This window comes from Callorhinus ursinus, unplaced genomic scaffold (genome assembly GCF_003265705.2).
Source record: "Callorhinus ursinus isolate GAN/ISIS: 27379988/994484 unplaced genomic scaffold, GSC_fseal_2.0 scaffold18, whole genome shotgun sequence".
Lineage (NCBI taxonomy): Eukaryota > Metazoa > Chordata > Mammalia > Carnivora > Otariidae > Callorhinus > Callorhinus ursinus.
The window spans coordinates 30,131,437-30,145,244 of NW_027397080.1; the positions used below are offsets into that span (position 1 = coordinate 30,131,437).

At 45.8% G+C, this 13,808-nt stretch overlaps 1 protein-coding gene across 3 annotated transcripts in view; it reads right to left on the reverse strand.

Moving 5' to 3' along the window:
* Window positions 1–13,221, reverse strand: part of SLC25A33 (solute carrier family 25 member 33) — a 35,743-nt gene extending 22,522 nt beyond the window's left edge. Inside the window, exon 1 of one of the 3 annotated variants that reach the window (XM_025856417.2) lies at window positions 12,940–13,221. In XM_025856417.2, coding sequence (XP_025712202.1) covers window positions 12,940–12,995 — 56 coding nt within the window. In that variant the 5' untranslated portion in view covers window positions 12,996–13,221. Of the gene's footprint in view, window positions 1–1,247; window positions 1,486–2,138; window positions 2,296–12,939 lie in introns of those variants that run through there. The other 2 variants (XM_025856418.2, XM_073903377.1) reach the window with 2 other exon arrangements.
* Between the last annotated feature and the right edge of the window lie 587 nt (window positions 13,222–13,808).

Genomic DNA, 13,808 nt, shown 5'->3' on the forward strand with positions numbered 1-13,808 from the left:
CACTGACTGAGCCACCCAGGCGCCCCTGCAGTGAATATTCTAGACAATGCATCTTTGCACAGTCAAAAATTATTCAGATAATGCCATTTTGAGAAATCAACATTCACTACAACACAGACTTCTATTAAAATACGATTAATTTGGACTCCACTGAAAATAAAGCTAAAGCTCCTTTTAACGATGAAGTCTTCAAGCATCCTTCAGTCTCCCTGATCAGGGTTCTCCTCACCACCCTTTACAATTTGTTCATGTCAAAATATTACCCAAATTAAAAATTTAAATATTTTTCAAGACAACTTATTTATCCTAAAATACCCACTTTCATCTTTTCTTTTTTTTTTTTTTTTCAAGTAGACTCCAAGCCCGGAGCCCAACATGGGTCTTGAACTCATGACCCCGAGGTCAAAGCCTGAGTTGAGGGGCGCCTGGGTGGCATAGTCGGTTAAGCATCCAACTCTTGGTTTCAGCTCGGGTCATGAGATCGAGCCCCACGTCGGGCTCCATGCTCAGTGTGGAGTCTGTCTGAGATTCCATCTCCCGTCCCCGTTACCTCCCCGCCCCAGGGGCTCTCACACGTACACGCTCTCTCTCAAATAAAAAAAAAATTTTTTTTTTAAAGATTTTACTTATTTGACAGAGAGCGACAGCGAGAGCAGGAACACAAGCAGGGGGAGTGGGAGAGGGAGAAGCAGGCTTCCCGCGGAGCAGGGAGCCCGATGCGGGGCTTGATCCCAGGACCCCGGGATCGTGATCTGAGCCGAAGGCAGACGCTTAACGACTGAGCCACCCAGGTGCCCCTCAAATAAATAAATCTTAAAAAAAAAAAAAAAAGACCTGAGCTGTGATCAAGATCAGATGCTCAACCGACTGAAACACCCAGGGACCCCACATCTTTTCTTCTTTTTTTTTTTTTAGCTTTTATTTATTTATTTGAGAGAGAGAATGAGATAGAATGAGCCTGAGAGGGGGGAGGGTCAGAGGGAGAAGCAGACTCCCTGCTGAGCAGGGAGCCCGAGGCGGGACTCGATCCCGGGACTCCAGGATCATGACCTGAGCCGAAGGCAGTCGCTTAACGAACTGAGCCACCCAGGCACCCCCATCTTTTCTTAATAATATCCATGAACTGCATGTTTGATGGCCTAGTTATAATTAACAATGTCAGGTACCATCTAAAACCATCCTACCACCGCCAATAAATGTTTTACTCTTTGGAAAACACTGATGATCAGGACCTGTGTCTTACTCACCTTTATATCCCCGACATCAGGACTTGCAAGTGCATAAACAGTATTTGCTAAGCCAAGGAATTATTAAATTGAGATTTCAAGGACAATGTCTTTCAAGGGATCTAAATGTTTGAAAATAGCATATACTCTCGGGGCGCCTGGGTGGCTCAGTCGTTTAAGCATCTGCCTTCAGCTGAGGTCATGATCCCACGGTCCTGGGATCGAGCCCCGCATCAGGATCCCTGCTCAGGGGGGAGCCTGCTTCTCCCTCTGCCACTCCCCCGACTTGTGCTCTCTGTCAAATGAATAAATACAATCTTTAAAAAAAAAAAAGAAAGAAAGAAAATAGCACATACTCTCTACCTTCTGTCACAGGCTCCATTACCCGGGAGCTCCATGTAGGGAGGGGCTGTGTATTCACATACTCTTGCACTGAGGATAGCACCTGGCAAACAGGTGGCTCAATAAAAATGATAAGCACCAGCACCTGTGATTGGGAAACAGTAACAACAGCAAGGGACAGGTGCTGGCAGACAGAGAGTACTTAAGTTAGCTTCCCTACGCCACCAGATGTAAATGTTGGAAATGTGGAAGTGAATCTAGCACCCAGCACAGACCCTGAAAGAATGAAGTAAACCTCCATGCAGTATTTTAGAATCAGGAGCCCGAAGTTCCACAGAGCAAGTAAAATGATGATAACTAAGAGCTGGAAGCTATCAGTTTAAATAACAGCATTACTGCCAATGACTATTCTGTGGCAGGCACTCAATCCCCCAACAATCCTATGAGGTAGGAGCTATTATTTACCCCCAATTTACCATGAGGAGTATGAATGTCAGAAAAAGAGAATGAAATGTACAGACTGGGGGAGGGTGGAGAGGAAAAGAGTAATTTTTGACTGTTTAGGCAAACCTGCTTTAGAATCATGATGATCGGGCGCCTGGGTGGCTCAGTTGGTTAAGCGACTGCCTTCGGCTCAGGTCATGATCCTGGAGTCCCGGGATCGAGTCCCACATCGGGCTCCCTGCTCAGCGGGGAGTCTGCTTCTCCCTCTGACCCTCCCCCCTCTCATGCTCTCTGTCTCATTCTCTCTCTCGCAAATAAATTAAAAAAAAAAATAGAATCATGATGATAATACACCGTAAATTGAACTGTTTACATACAACAGTGTTTTCTGAACTCTGGGCCAAAGCCCATCAACCACAAAAGCAATTTAGGGGATCACAAACAGAATGGGAAGGGAGAAGGGCAGGAAGGACTTGATGTATATCAGACAAGTACCATTCAACCCTCAAGGATTTTGCCACTGGTATTGTCTTTACTTTTTAGATGGGGAACCCTGGTCTCAATGAGGTCATACACTTTCTCAAAGTCACAAAGTGACGAAGTGGCTAAACTGAGACCCAAATCCAATGTTCTTCCCACTATACTCTTGGGAAGGATGATGGAAAGATAGTTTCGTTAGATAATTTAGACTATTTACATTCACACTCTTACTTGGCCAATAGCTGATTTGACAATAAGGCCTTTAAAACTCTGTTTGGGGCGCCTGGGTGGCTCAGTTGGTTAAGCATCTGTGGTTAAGCGTCTGCCTTCGGCTCAGGTCGTGATTCGGAGGTCCTGGGATGGAGCAGAGTGGGGCTCCCTGTTCAGCGGGGAGTCTGCTTCTCCCCCTCCCTCTGCCTCTCCCTAGCTCATGTGCACTTTTGCTCTCTCTCTCTCTCTCAAACAAATAAAATCTAAACCAATCAATCTCTGTGTTCTTCTGCACCAAGGAAACTTTGTGAGCCTAACTAAATACTGGTCTGTATAATTTGCTAAGCACTAGAAAATGTCTAAAGAAAATGGGATATCGTGGGGAGTCTTAAAAAAAAAAAAGTAAAAACTTAACTCATGTCCATTTACACGAAATTACCCTTACCTATCAGAAAAATAACCATGTGCTTAAAAGGTTTAATATTTTAAAACGTTGGAAAACTCACATACTACAGAGTAAGATAAAAAAAAAAATACTGAAATTTATTTATGTTCAATAACACGATTCCACAGTGCTGAAAAAGAACAGAACTTCTGGGTAGTCTTTCATAAGAAAGTCAACAAGTTCAAACACCATATAGGTCAACCACCTTTGCTTTGGCCCCATGTCAGTTACGTTCCTCACTCTGGTCAACCACCAACCAAATCCACGCCACTGATCAAAGAACGACCCACTGGACGGTATGCTTGCCCCACAAAGCAAGTGCCCTACTGATGGCAAGTCGGTGAGCTCTTTGAGGCTGGCAGACCACAGTCACAACCACACACCCTCTTGTATGTTATACCCTGGGCCCAAGGCGGGGCGGGGGGGCGGTGGTGGTAAAAAGGCCTCGACTGACCTTCTAGACCACTCACCAGGGGACAAACTAAGGCACTCTCAGGCACCTCTTCTACAAGACGGAGTGATGCTGCCTCAGTGTTACAACAAATGACAAAACGGGGAAAACACTGCCAACCGTAACCAGCGGTAAGAAGCAACTCTTCAGTAGGCGAGCCCCTCCCTACCTACTAGAAACCTTAGATGAGAAACAAGCATCGATTTTCAGTCATTTTAAATCATTTTTTAATTCATTAATACTTTAAGTTACTAAGCTATGTTGGATACATTGTCACTAAAATACTCCTGATTAGAAGGAAAGAAGTTCTGATACTAAACTGAAATTTCCAAACAAAATTCTTCCCGAAATTTAAAACATTTCATAGCAGAATTTTTATTTACTTATTTGTCAGAGAGAGAGAGAGAGAGAGAGAGCGAGCACACGAGCGAGTGAGTGCACAAGCAGGGGGAGCGGCAGACAGAGGGCGCAGGCTCCCTGCAGAGCAAGGAGCCTGATGCGGGACTCAATCCCAGGACCCCGGGATCACGACCAGAGCCAAAGGCAAATGCTTAACTGACTGAGCCACCCAGGCGCCCCATAGCAGAATTTTTAAAGTATCTTTCACTCAACTTTTTTCTTTCTTCATGAACCAGCACATATAAGACACTCATCAATCTGGGAGTATTAATAGAAATATGGACTTCTCTGAATTGGCTTTCCAAGTTTTTCTAAAAATATTTAATCATGTTGAGTCCTAAGCACTTGTGATTACAACAAATTACATTATTTGTTGAAAAAAGTTCCTGTTAATTCTCAATTTTTCGATACAAAGACGCCCTTCAGTATTAGCTTGGCTCCTAACCGTGGTCACTCAGCTCAGATAAAGCCCTGTCCACCGTGACTCTGGGCAGAAGTTATCAACAGAGCTTTTGAGTCTCAATTCAAAAGAAGACATCAGCTCTGTCCACCAGGCCTCCTCGAACTCTGCTATTCAGCTGTCCTCTACTGAATTCCCCCGTTCTTAGCAATGACACCATGGACAGGTATCTGGTAACTTCCAGGTCTTCAAATTCAGGCCCGTCTAAAACTTCAATCTCAAATCTCATTCAAAACTTCCCTCCAGCACTGCCAGCTAGAAGTATGGCTTGAGGGTACTTGGGTCTGCTCTTTTTCTTCCCTTCTTTTAAGGGTTCTCTGGGCATGAGGACGGACAGGAGTGAAGTGGTCTTATTTAACTGGTTTCTGTCTTGCTGTGGGTCAACCTGGCTGATTGTTATATTAACGGCCTCGGGAAAGGTTATGATTTCAGTGTAGATGGTGTACAAGCCTTCTCTGAGTGGTGTTCAATCTCACTGGGCACTCCCATACTGGTCCCACCAGCAGTCCATCCCCCAATTTCCTTTCAGCCTCACTTGGCTGGGAACCCTGCAGACAGCACTAGGTGCCTTTCCTTCCTCTGGTCCCCATGCTCCTTGACACCAAGCCAATGGGCCCACCAGAGTATTCTTCCATGTCCGTCAGGGGGCAGCAAAATTGGCCTTTGGTGGGAAGTCCCCCCCCAATGTCTGTCCTAAGCACACCACCCCGGTTTCTTCCCATCCAGCTGGCATGGGCTAATGCAGCAGGCTCCCAGAGGCAGGAAGCACTGGTCAGAGCCAGGCACCAGTCTTTCAACCAATAGGGACTGAGAACAGGGTATGGGATAGTGAGAGCAAAACCCTCTCTCCATGTGCCACAGTGCTGACAACTATAACCTATCTGCTCTGTATATACAGTCTGGGGTGAGGCGGTCAAGGGCAGTCAGGCAGATCCTGCTGTCTCAGTCTTACGGTAGACTCCGCTTGGTTCAGCTGAGGGCCATAGCGGCCAATGCACGGCCAACACGAAAAGTCCCATCCAACATCCAATTACATGGTGACAGTGTTGGCATGTTGTCGGGAAAGCAAGTCTGATTGGATGCCAATATTTCAGACCACTAATCTCCAAAGTGGGGGACATACTCTTAAGTGTGCACAATGGAATACTGGCATGGAGGGGGAAAATTACAGAAAAAAAAAATACAATTTCACTTATTTATAATCTCTACCATTAAATTTCTATTTTGTGCATATGCTTTACAATATATATAAAATTAATAGGATAACATAAATATATATGCAGATATGCATGAACACTTTAGTCATAGGACTGTGCGATCAAAGGCTGCAGAGCACTATTCTAGACCAGAGGTTCTCAACTGTGGCGGTTATGCCCCCGCCCCAATGACATTTGGTAATGTCTGGAGACATTTTTGGTTATTGCTATTGGGGGAGGAGGTACTAGCATGTAGTGGGCAGAGACCAGGGTTGCCGTTAAACATCCTACACGGGATGCACAGGAAACCACACAGCAATACCCTGCCCCTCCCCAAACAATTATCTGGCCAAGGTTGAGAACCTCTGTTCTAGATCAATAAAACAATCTATTTGAAGGCAGTACAAGCAATGTGGAGGGCACTCCGGGTTGCCTCCCCAGCACCCATTCCCCTCTTCCTCTGTCTTAACAAGACCCCAAATTTCTTAAGCCATATAGTTTGGATAATATTGAACCCATTTCTACGTCTCACTTAATCAACATAATACTATCTATGTTGCCATGTCATCTGTTCAGAGATGGGCACATGATTCAGCCCAAAATAAACAGCATAATCTCCTCGGAGCAGTGACCAGTTTAGAGATGGGTGCATGTCCAAGTTGGTCCAATCAGATTAAGCTTAAGACTTTTCAATGGTGGAGAAACACCAGGAGCTGCTGGAAGCCAGTCCGTGGCCGTGCAGGGACCAGTCCTGGAATCACACAGATATTTCTGGAACACAGCAACCAACGAGGGGTACCACAGTGACATTGCTGAGCCATTTATATAAGCCCTCACCAAAGCTTGTTCTCTCTTTAGAATTTAGGTATATGTGCCAATAATCAAGCCATTTGGAAGTGAGTTTTTATTACTTACAAATGAAAGCCTCCCCTAAATGAGCCTACTCAATAAAAAAAAATTTACACCCTCATTTTCCAAGAAAGCACTTAACAGAATTTTACTATTATCAATAATCTTCCAAAAAGTAGTTAACACTCATGTAGCTAGTAGGCTATGTTTCCAGCAGCTATGAGGAAACTCCCTGGATGTTAATATAATTTTGCTCCTGAGGTAATGCTCTCTAACCACTGATGCCGAAGTTCAGAGAGAACGCTCTGTGGGATATTCCACTCACTGAAACCATGGAAGTGAACAGAATGGTAGAAAGACCATGAACAGCAAGCCATTAAATTACATGTCTGGGAGCAGTCCTAAGAGTTGCTCTCTGAAATCTATTTGCCCAATTTTCTAAAAAATCTATTGCCTGGATTTTTCTGTGCCTTTCCCGAGTCTTACTACTTATTCCTGAATGCCCTCCCCCCACTTTCTCTCATTCTTTCTGCCCAGAATTGAAGTCATGTGTTCAGTACAGAAACATGGATTTAACCTTTTCTTTTTACCCACATAAGCCTTCCCCGATGGGTTAGGCTCCTCTCTTCCAGTTTATAGAACAAAGCTAGACTATCACTACTACAATATATACACTGGATTTCTTCTTTTATCTTCATGTGACCAGAGACACAAAAAATTTTAATTATACACACAAATTTTTGCCTTTTAACTCTGAGTGTGAAGTAACAAGGACCCCTTTCAAAAACCAGATGTTTTTGGGCGCCTGGGTGGCTCAGTTGGTTAAGCGACTGCCTTCGGCTCAGGTCATGATCCTGGAGTCCCGGGATCGAGTCCCGCATCAGGCTCCCTGCTCTATCTCATTCCCTCTGTCAAATAAATAAATAAATAAATCATAAAAAAAAAAAAAAAAACTAGATGTTTTCAACAAGAACCTGTTTCCTGTATATACACTCACTCATCTTAGGCACTAAAGCCAAGACCGATATGCTCTTTATTTTAATCGCTACCCAACTGGCGGTCAACTGTTTCCCAGATTCACAGCTTATACATAACTACATGGATTCCACCAACAAATGAACTTGTGAGACAACCTGTGATCCCAATCTATGGAGTCTTCAAGGAATTCCCCTGTTCACCTGCTAACTCTACAGTCACTACTTGAAAACACTAGTGCTTCTTTGTAACTTGGTTACAGAATGTCTTATTTGAATACCTGGCACAGGGCTTGGAAGATTTTGATTATGCAAATTCTGTATTTACTCAGTCAAAGCAAAATGCCCAGTTTCTATGCAGCTAATTACCTTTTAGATGCTATTTCCTATATTCTACCTCATTTAGAAAGAAAATTTAAAGAGCACCCTATGAATGAATAAAAAAACCCAACCCTATAGTACTTTCCGAACCTGAAGAGAATCATTATTTTTCACAAATACACAAATCCAAAATAATGTTACCTTACGCCAATATAGGTTCAGCAAATCTTACATACAGAACCATGTTCACAATTCATAAATAATCAAAGTACCGCTTCTCTTTGAGACAATTTAACTGGCCACATTAATCTAAACCCCCAGATAAGACACACACTACCTTTTATTCATTTAATCATTGAACAAGTACTGTTTAAGCATCTGTAACAAGTGTGACACTGTACTCAGATGTACAAGTGATGAGAAAGACATGGCAGCTATTCTCAGGAAGCTTACTGCTAGCAGGAATCTCTCATACAAACACCACACAGCATTTAAAAATGTTTGTCACATACAGGGAGCCTGGGTGGCTCAGTAGTTAAGCGTCTGCCTTCGGCTCAGGTCATGATCCCGGGTCCTGGGATCGAGCCCCACATCGGGCTCCCCGCTCAGCCTGCTTCTCCCTCCCCACTCCCCCTGCTTGTGTTCCCTCTCTCGCTGTGTCTCTGTCAGATAAATATGACCTTGTCCAAAAAAAAAAATGTTGTCACATATAAAAAATACACCGATGAAATAAAAGTCAACTTATATTCTCAATATACATAAACCCTATATAAACTATTACGTGCACACTATTCTTGTCTTACCAACATTTCTTTAATCATTTAAGTCTTGCATCTTCTCTGCATTGCTCCCCTGGCAAATACATGAACATGTGCCTAACACTCCCGAAGTAACCATTAGCTGAGACAGATTATATTCGTAGGAACAAGCACAGTGTAGAAGTATATATACCAGGTGACAGCTGTCCATAATCGGGGGGGGGGGGGAACGAAACACTGAATCTTGAAACTATCTTGGATTATGTATTTTAAAACCTTAAAGACATACCATGTTCCCACTAAAATACATTTTAAAAGCTACGTGAGTATATCTGATGACAAAAGTAAAAAATCACGGCAGAGAGGGCGCCTGGGTGGCTCAGATGGTTGGGCGTCTGCCTTCGGCTCAGGTCATGATCCCAGGGTCCTGGGATCAAGTCCCGCATCGGGCTCCCTGCTCCTTGGGAGCCTGCTTCTTTCTCTCTCTCTCTCTCTCTCCCCTCCTCTGTCTCTCATGAATAAATAAATAAAATCTTAAAAAAAAAAATCACGGCAGAGAAATAGCACTAAAGCATATAATCTGGGCTGTCCACCTCTAACTCCAGAGCCAGCTTAGCCCAGCTAGTTCAGGTGCTGAGCGTGTCTACTAAGCTGTCACCCAGCTCTCACTGCTTGTTCAGCAGGTGAAGGGTGTCGCTAACACTGTATGGACTAGTGGAGCGCAGAGACATTCGAGAAGGAAAGGTTAAAGGATTTTTCTTAACAGCCCTAAGGTCCTAGTCCCAGAAGGGCCACTTCAGAGGATTTCTTTTTAGATTTTTTTTTTAAAGATTTTATTTATTTATTCATGAGAGACAGAGGGAGAGGGGGAGGGGAGGGGGAGAGAAGCGGAGGGAGAAGCAGGCTCCCAAGGAGCAGGGAGCCCGATGCGGGACTCGATCCCAGGACCCTGGGATCATGACCTGAGCCGAAGGCAGACGCCCAACCATCGGAGCCACCCAGGCGCCCTTCAGAGGATTTCTGTGCCTCTCTTACTGAGAGAGTCTAAACAGTAGAAAAGGAACCATAGGTTTCATTATGTAGTAACAACATCTGTTTGAATGTTTTTTATTTTGGCAACAACACTACCCAGATTTTGGGACAGGAGGGAAGAAAGTAGAAAAGAGCAGAATCCCTAAAGATACTAAAAGTCAACATCAAGTGAATGGCATTTGCTCATGCAGAAGTAACACACCGTAAGAACTGGTTACGAAAGTGCTGGGAGGTGACAGAAGCCTTAAAAATGTGTTTTGACTCAGCAACTGTATCATTACTGGTTTATCCTAAGGAAGTAATCAGAGAACTACACAGGTACACATAAGGATATCCAGTTAGTTAAGTTGGCAAAAAAAATCAGAAATGAGATTAAATAGAAATTATGTCATCAGAATAAATTAGGTAGCCCTATCATAAAATTACTGTAACATCCTCACTCTACATTCCAGTCACTGGGCTTGGAAACTGTATTTGCCTTCTTCATTGCAACCACTGAACAGTAAGGACTGATGAAAAGTATACTGAGAAAATTCACTACCATGTTGCCATTAATGTATTACTAAGAAGAAAGCAATTTAAAGAATAGGAGCCTATTTTAAAGTAGCTATGGAACTACATTTAGTACACATACACATAACCTTTTCTAAAGTGCCTTTTTTAGGTGTTGCTTTGTGGGTGGTTTTTCCTCCAGTTCTCTTCTTCAAGGGTAACTGTTAAAAAGATGACTATTAGAGGGGCGCCTGGGTGGCTCAGTCGTTAAGCATCTGACTTCAGCTCAGGTCATGATCCCAGGGTCCTGGGATTGAGCCCCGCATCGTGCTCCGCATCGTGCTCCCTGCTCTGCGGGAAGCCTGCTTCTCCCTCTCCCACCCACTCCCCCTGTTTGTGTTCCCCTCTCTCACGGTCTCTCTCTCTCTGTCCAAAAGAAAAAAAAAGATGACTATTAGAGATTAAAGGAGTATTTTTGCCTTTGCAAAGAGACCAAGAAACTGTCTTAAAAAAAAAAAAATCAAAAATTAAAACACTATGAGTTGTTTGGGGTGTAGTTTTTATTTCCCAGGCTCTAAAACTAATTTTCAACGATTCTTAAACCTCTTATATCTGATAAAAGTCATTATTCAGTATCATTAATTGGTGACAGCATTAAGCTTGTTTGATGTTAGTTTCCAATGGCTATTCAACAAACAGGAGAAAAGTGACAAATTTACAAACAAAGGGCTCTGACTTCTTCTGGAAAGATGCCAGCTTAACAACAGTGGAAACTAGTTACTTAGAGCAGAACAGTGTGTCTGCCATCGGACCAGGTGGGACCACTGGGTTTACTGATTTTAACTATATGATATACTAAGCACTCAATACTTAGCTCCTTTTAAATGCTCTTCCCTAAAAGAAATGTAAGTAATATTATTTTAGGCTAGTGGGAATGAATCAAAATCCAATTAGCTACTCTGAAAGCATCCTGTTCGAAGATTTCTTTCCGGAATTATCTGCAAGTAATCCTGAGCTTCGGACAAAGAAGGAACCTGTTAAATACAATGGCTTCAGGCACCTCCCTAATAAACCCTCTACATTCTAATCAGTCCTTGCGACTTGTGCGGGCTACTGCAGTTTTCCTCCAACACAAGTTAAGAGGCTGCTGCTTGGTAGGAGAATTAGCAGCCAGAGGGCACTGTGAAGGGCGGGTAGGGAGATTCATCAAAACAGGGCAATGGATTATGCAGCAAGCCTCACAGAGGCTGCTCCGGAGCAAGTAACTCTTCCTAGTCTGGAAGACAAAGAAATTTTTTAAAAGCCCACCTCACTAACAACATGAAATCAAAATCATGAAGTATAAAATCATCTTTAAGTTACCTTTCTTGGCTTGAGAAATTACTTTAACATGGCCAACTTGTTTAAAATTCCCCAGAATGACCAATTAATATACTGTATTAATCTAGGAATGCTAAGCCCTCCCCTGTGACTTTCAGGAAACACTGGGAGATAAAGTGGATGAAGGGGGAATGACAGGGAAGAGATGAATGAGAAATTCTCCCTATGTATGAAGAACTAAAATTTTTTGGTTGGAAAAACAGAGTGGGTGGTCAAGGACAGTAAGAAGTACAAACACTTTCAGCATAGTTATTTTGCAGGTGAGCTCTGAACCATTACTCGTTTGAAGTAAGAAACATACCTCAGTCCAAGCTGCGACTAATACTCAAGTCAAGATGATTAACCAGAGTAAATTCTATTTTATGCAGAATGTCCTATACTTAAAAATAGCTGTGCCAAGCTTGTGAGGTCCTCAAATAAGACAAAATATCTGGAAGACTCCAAAAGGAACCAAAGCCACTGGCTGTATTAAAAAGAAAGGAAAATTACTAATACTCATTTTCACTATTTTCTGAAGAAACAAAAAATTAGCTCCCTTCCTAAACCCCCTACCACCCAACCTCCCTAAAAATGCGTGGCTGCCACTGAAAAGTATCAGGTGCATGATGATCAAAAAAATGCAGCTCTCAAAAACAGGGCAGATCTTACAGTGGATGCGTCCAGCAGCAGATGAGAAGCATTTCTTTTTTTAATATTTTATTTTATTTATTTATCTGACAGAGACAGAGAGAGAGAGGTAGGGAGAGAGCGAGCGCGCAGAAGCAGGGAGGCAGAGGGAGAGGGAGAAGCAGGTTCCCCGCTGAGCAGAGAGCCCTATGTGGGGCTGGATCTTAGGACTCTGGGACCATGACCTGAGCCCAAAGCAGACGCTTAACCGACTGAGCCACCGAGGCGCCCCGAGCAGCATTTCAACACAACTTCCTGACCTCATTCCCCACCCCCACCCCCGGCCCCCAGGTGCCCTCCCACAGGTTGCTTGCTGGCCAGCATCACGGTTCGCCAGCACTTTCCAGGCCCCCGCCGATGTCCAACACCTGCAGCTCTCTAGACTGCCTGCACTCGCCGCTGCGCTGGGGAAGTCCCGGGCCCCCCGAGCATCCACGAGACTCCCAGGGCCTTCGGAAAGAGGCCCTGGAGCACAATACAGGCAGAAGGACAGCGAGTGCAGCACGACAGAGCAGCCAGCTGGGAGGATGTGGGGCGGACCGAGCCACAGTGGCCAGGCAGGACCGCCGCCGTGTGACACTCGTCACACCAGCCTCTAATTGTTCAAAAGGAGAAAAAACAGAAGACGCCACGAGAGCAGAATGGGCGTGGGAGCCCGGCGAGCTCCGGGTTTCCCCGCACCGCCGGGACTTCCTCCTCCGGGAGTCAGCGCTCCGGCCCGGGGGAGGGCGGGTAACCGGCCGGGGCGCCCGAGGGCGCGGGGTGGGGCAGCGGGGTCGGGGTGGGGGACGGGGGGTCCGGCCGGGACGCTCACCCGCCGGCGAAGAGGTGAAGCAGCGTGTTCTCCTTCTGCTGAGTGCCCGTCGCCATGGCCGCGCCGGCTCCGCGGCCCGCAGCCGCCGGGTGCAGCGCGCACGAGGTCGCTCGAAGGATGCGCGAGAAGGCCCGCTCGGCTCGCCCGGCTGCCCTCACGCGGCTGCCGGCTCCGCCTCCATGCGCGCGCGCCCCGACACCCCGCGCCCTCGCACCGCGCCCTCCCCGCCGTGGCCGCCGGCGCCTCACCGGTCTCTGCGGCGCGAGCCCAGCGCCAGCCGGAGCCCGGCGCGCAGCCGTCACGTGGCGGGGGCCGGGCCGTGTCGTCACGCGGCTGCGCGAGTCCCGGGCGGCACGCGGCGGGGGTGTGGGCCCGGGTCTCGCGCGCCCATTGGCCGGCGTTGGACGTGGGCGGGGCGACTGCGCAGTCTGGGCGGGCGTCTGCTCGGAGCGCCGGGTTGGGCGGGGCCTGCCTGGGCCAAAGCGCCGGGAGTGAGATCCGGCCGAAGCTGCCTGCTCCCGGTTCCGATGCGGAGAAACCCGGCTTGCGAAAACGTAGGGAGACCCAGGGCCTGGACTTGCCTCCCATGTTCTAGCCTATTTTTAGTTCAGTTTAGTTTTTGTGATACGATGTACAAAAAGGTGTCGAAATTACATACTACATCTCGCAGCTCCGTATTCAACATCCAGCTTAGGGAAAACACATGATCAGAACAGCCTAGACCTCGCCCCCAGTGTACCCCTAGGATAATGTTGTGTATTTTTTTATTCTTCTATGATTCTGCAAAAACGTGTTTGGTCTATCCTTTCGGATCATCTGCTGCCCAGACTTCTGAGTTCCAAGCTTCTATAGTCAAGCTGCTTCTCTAC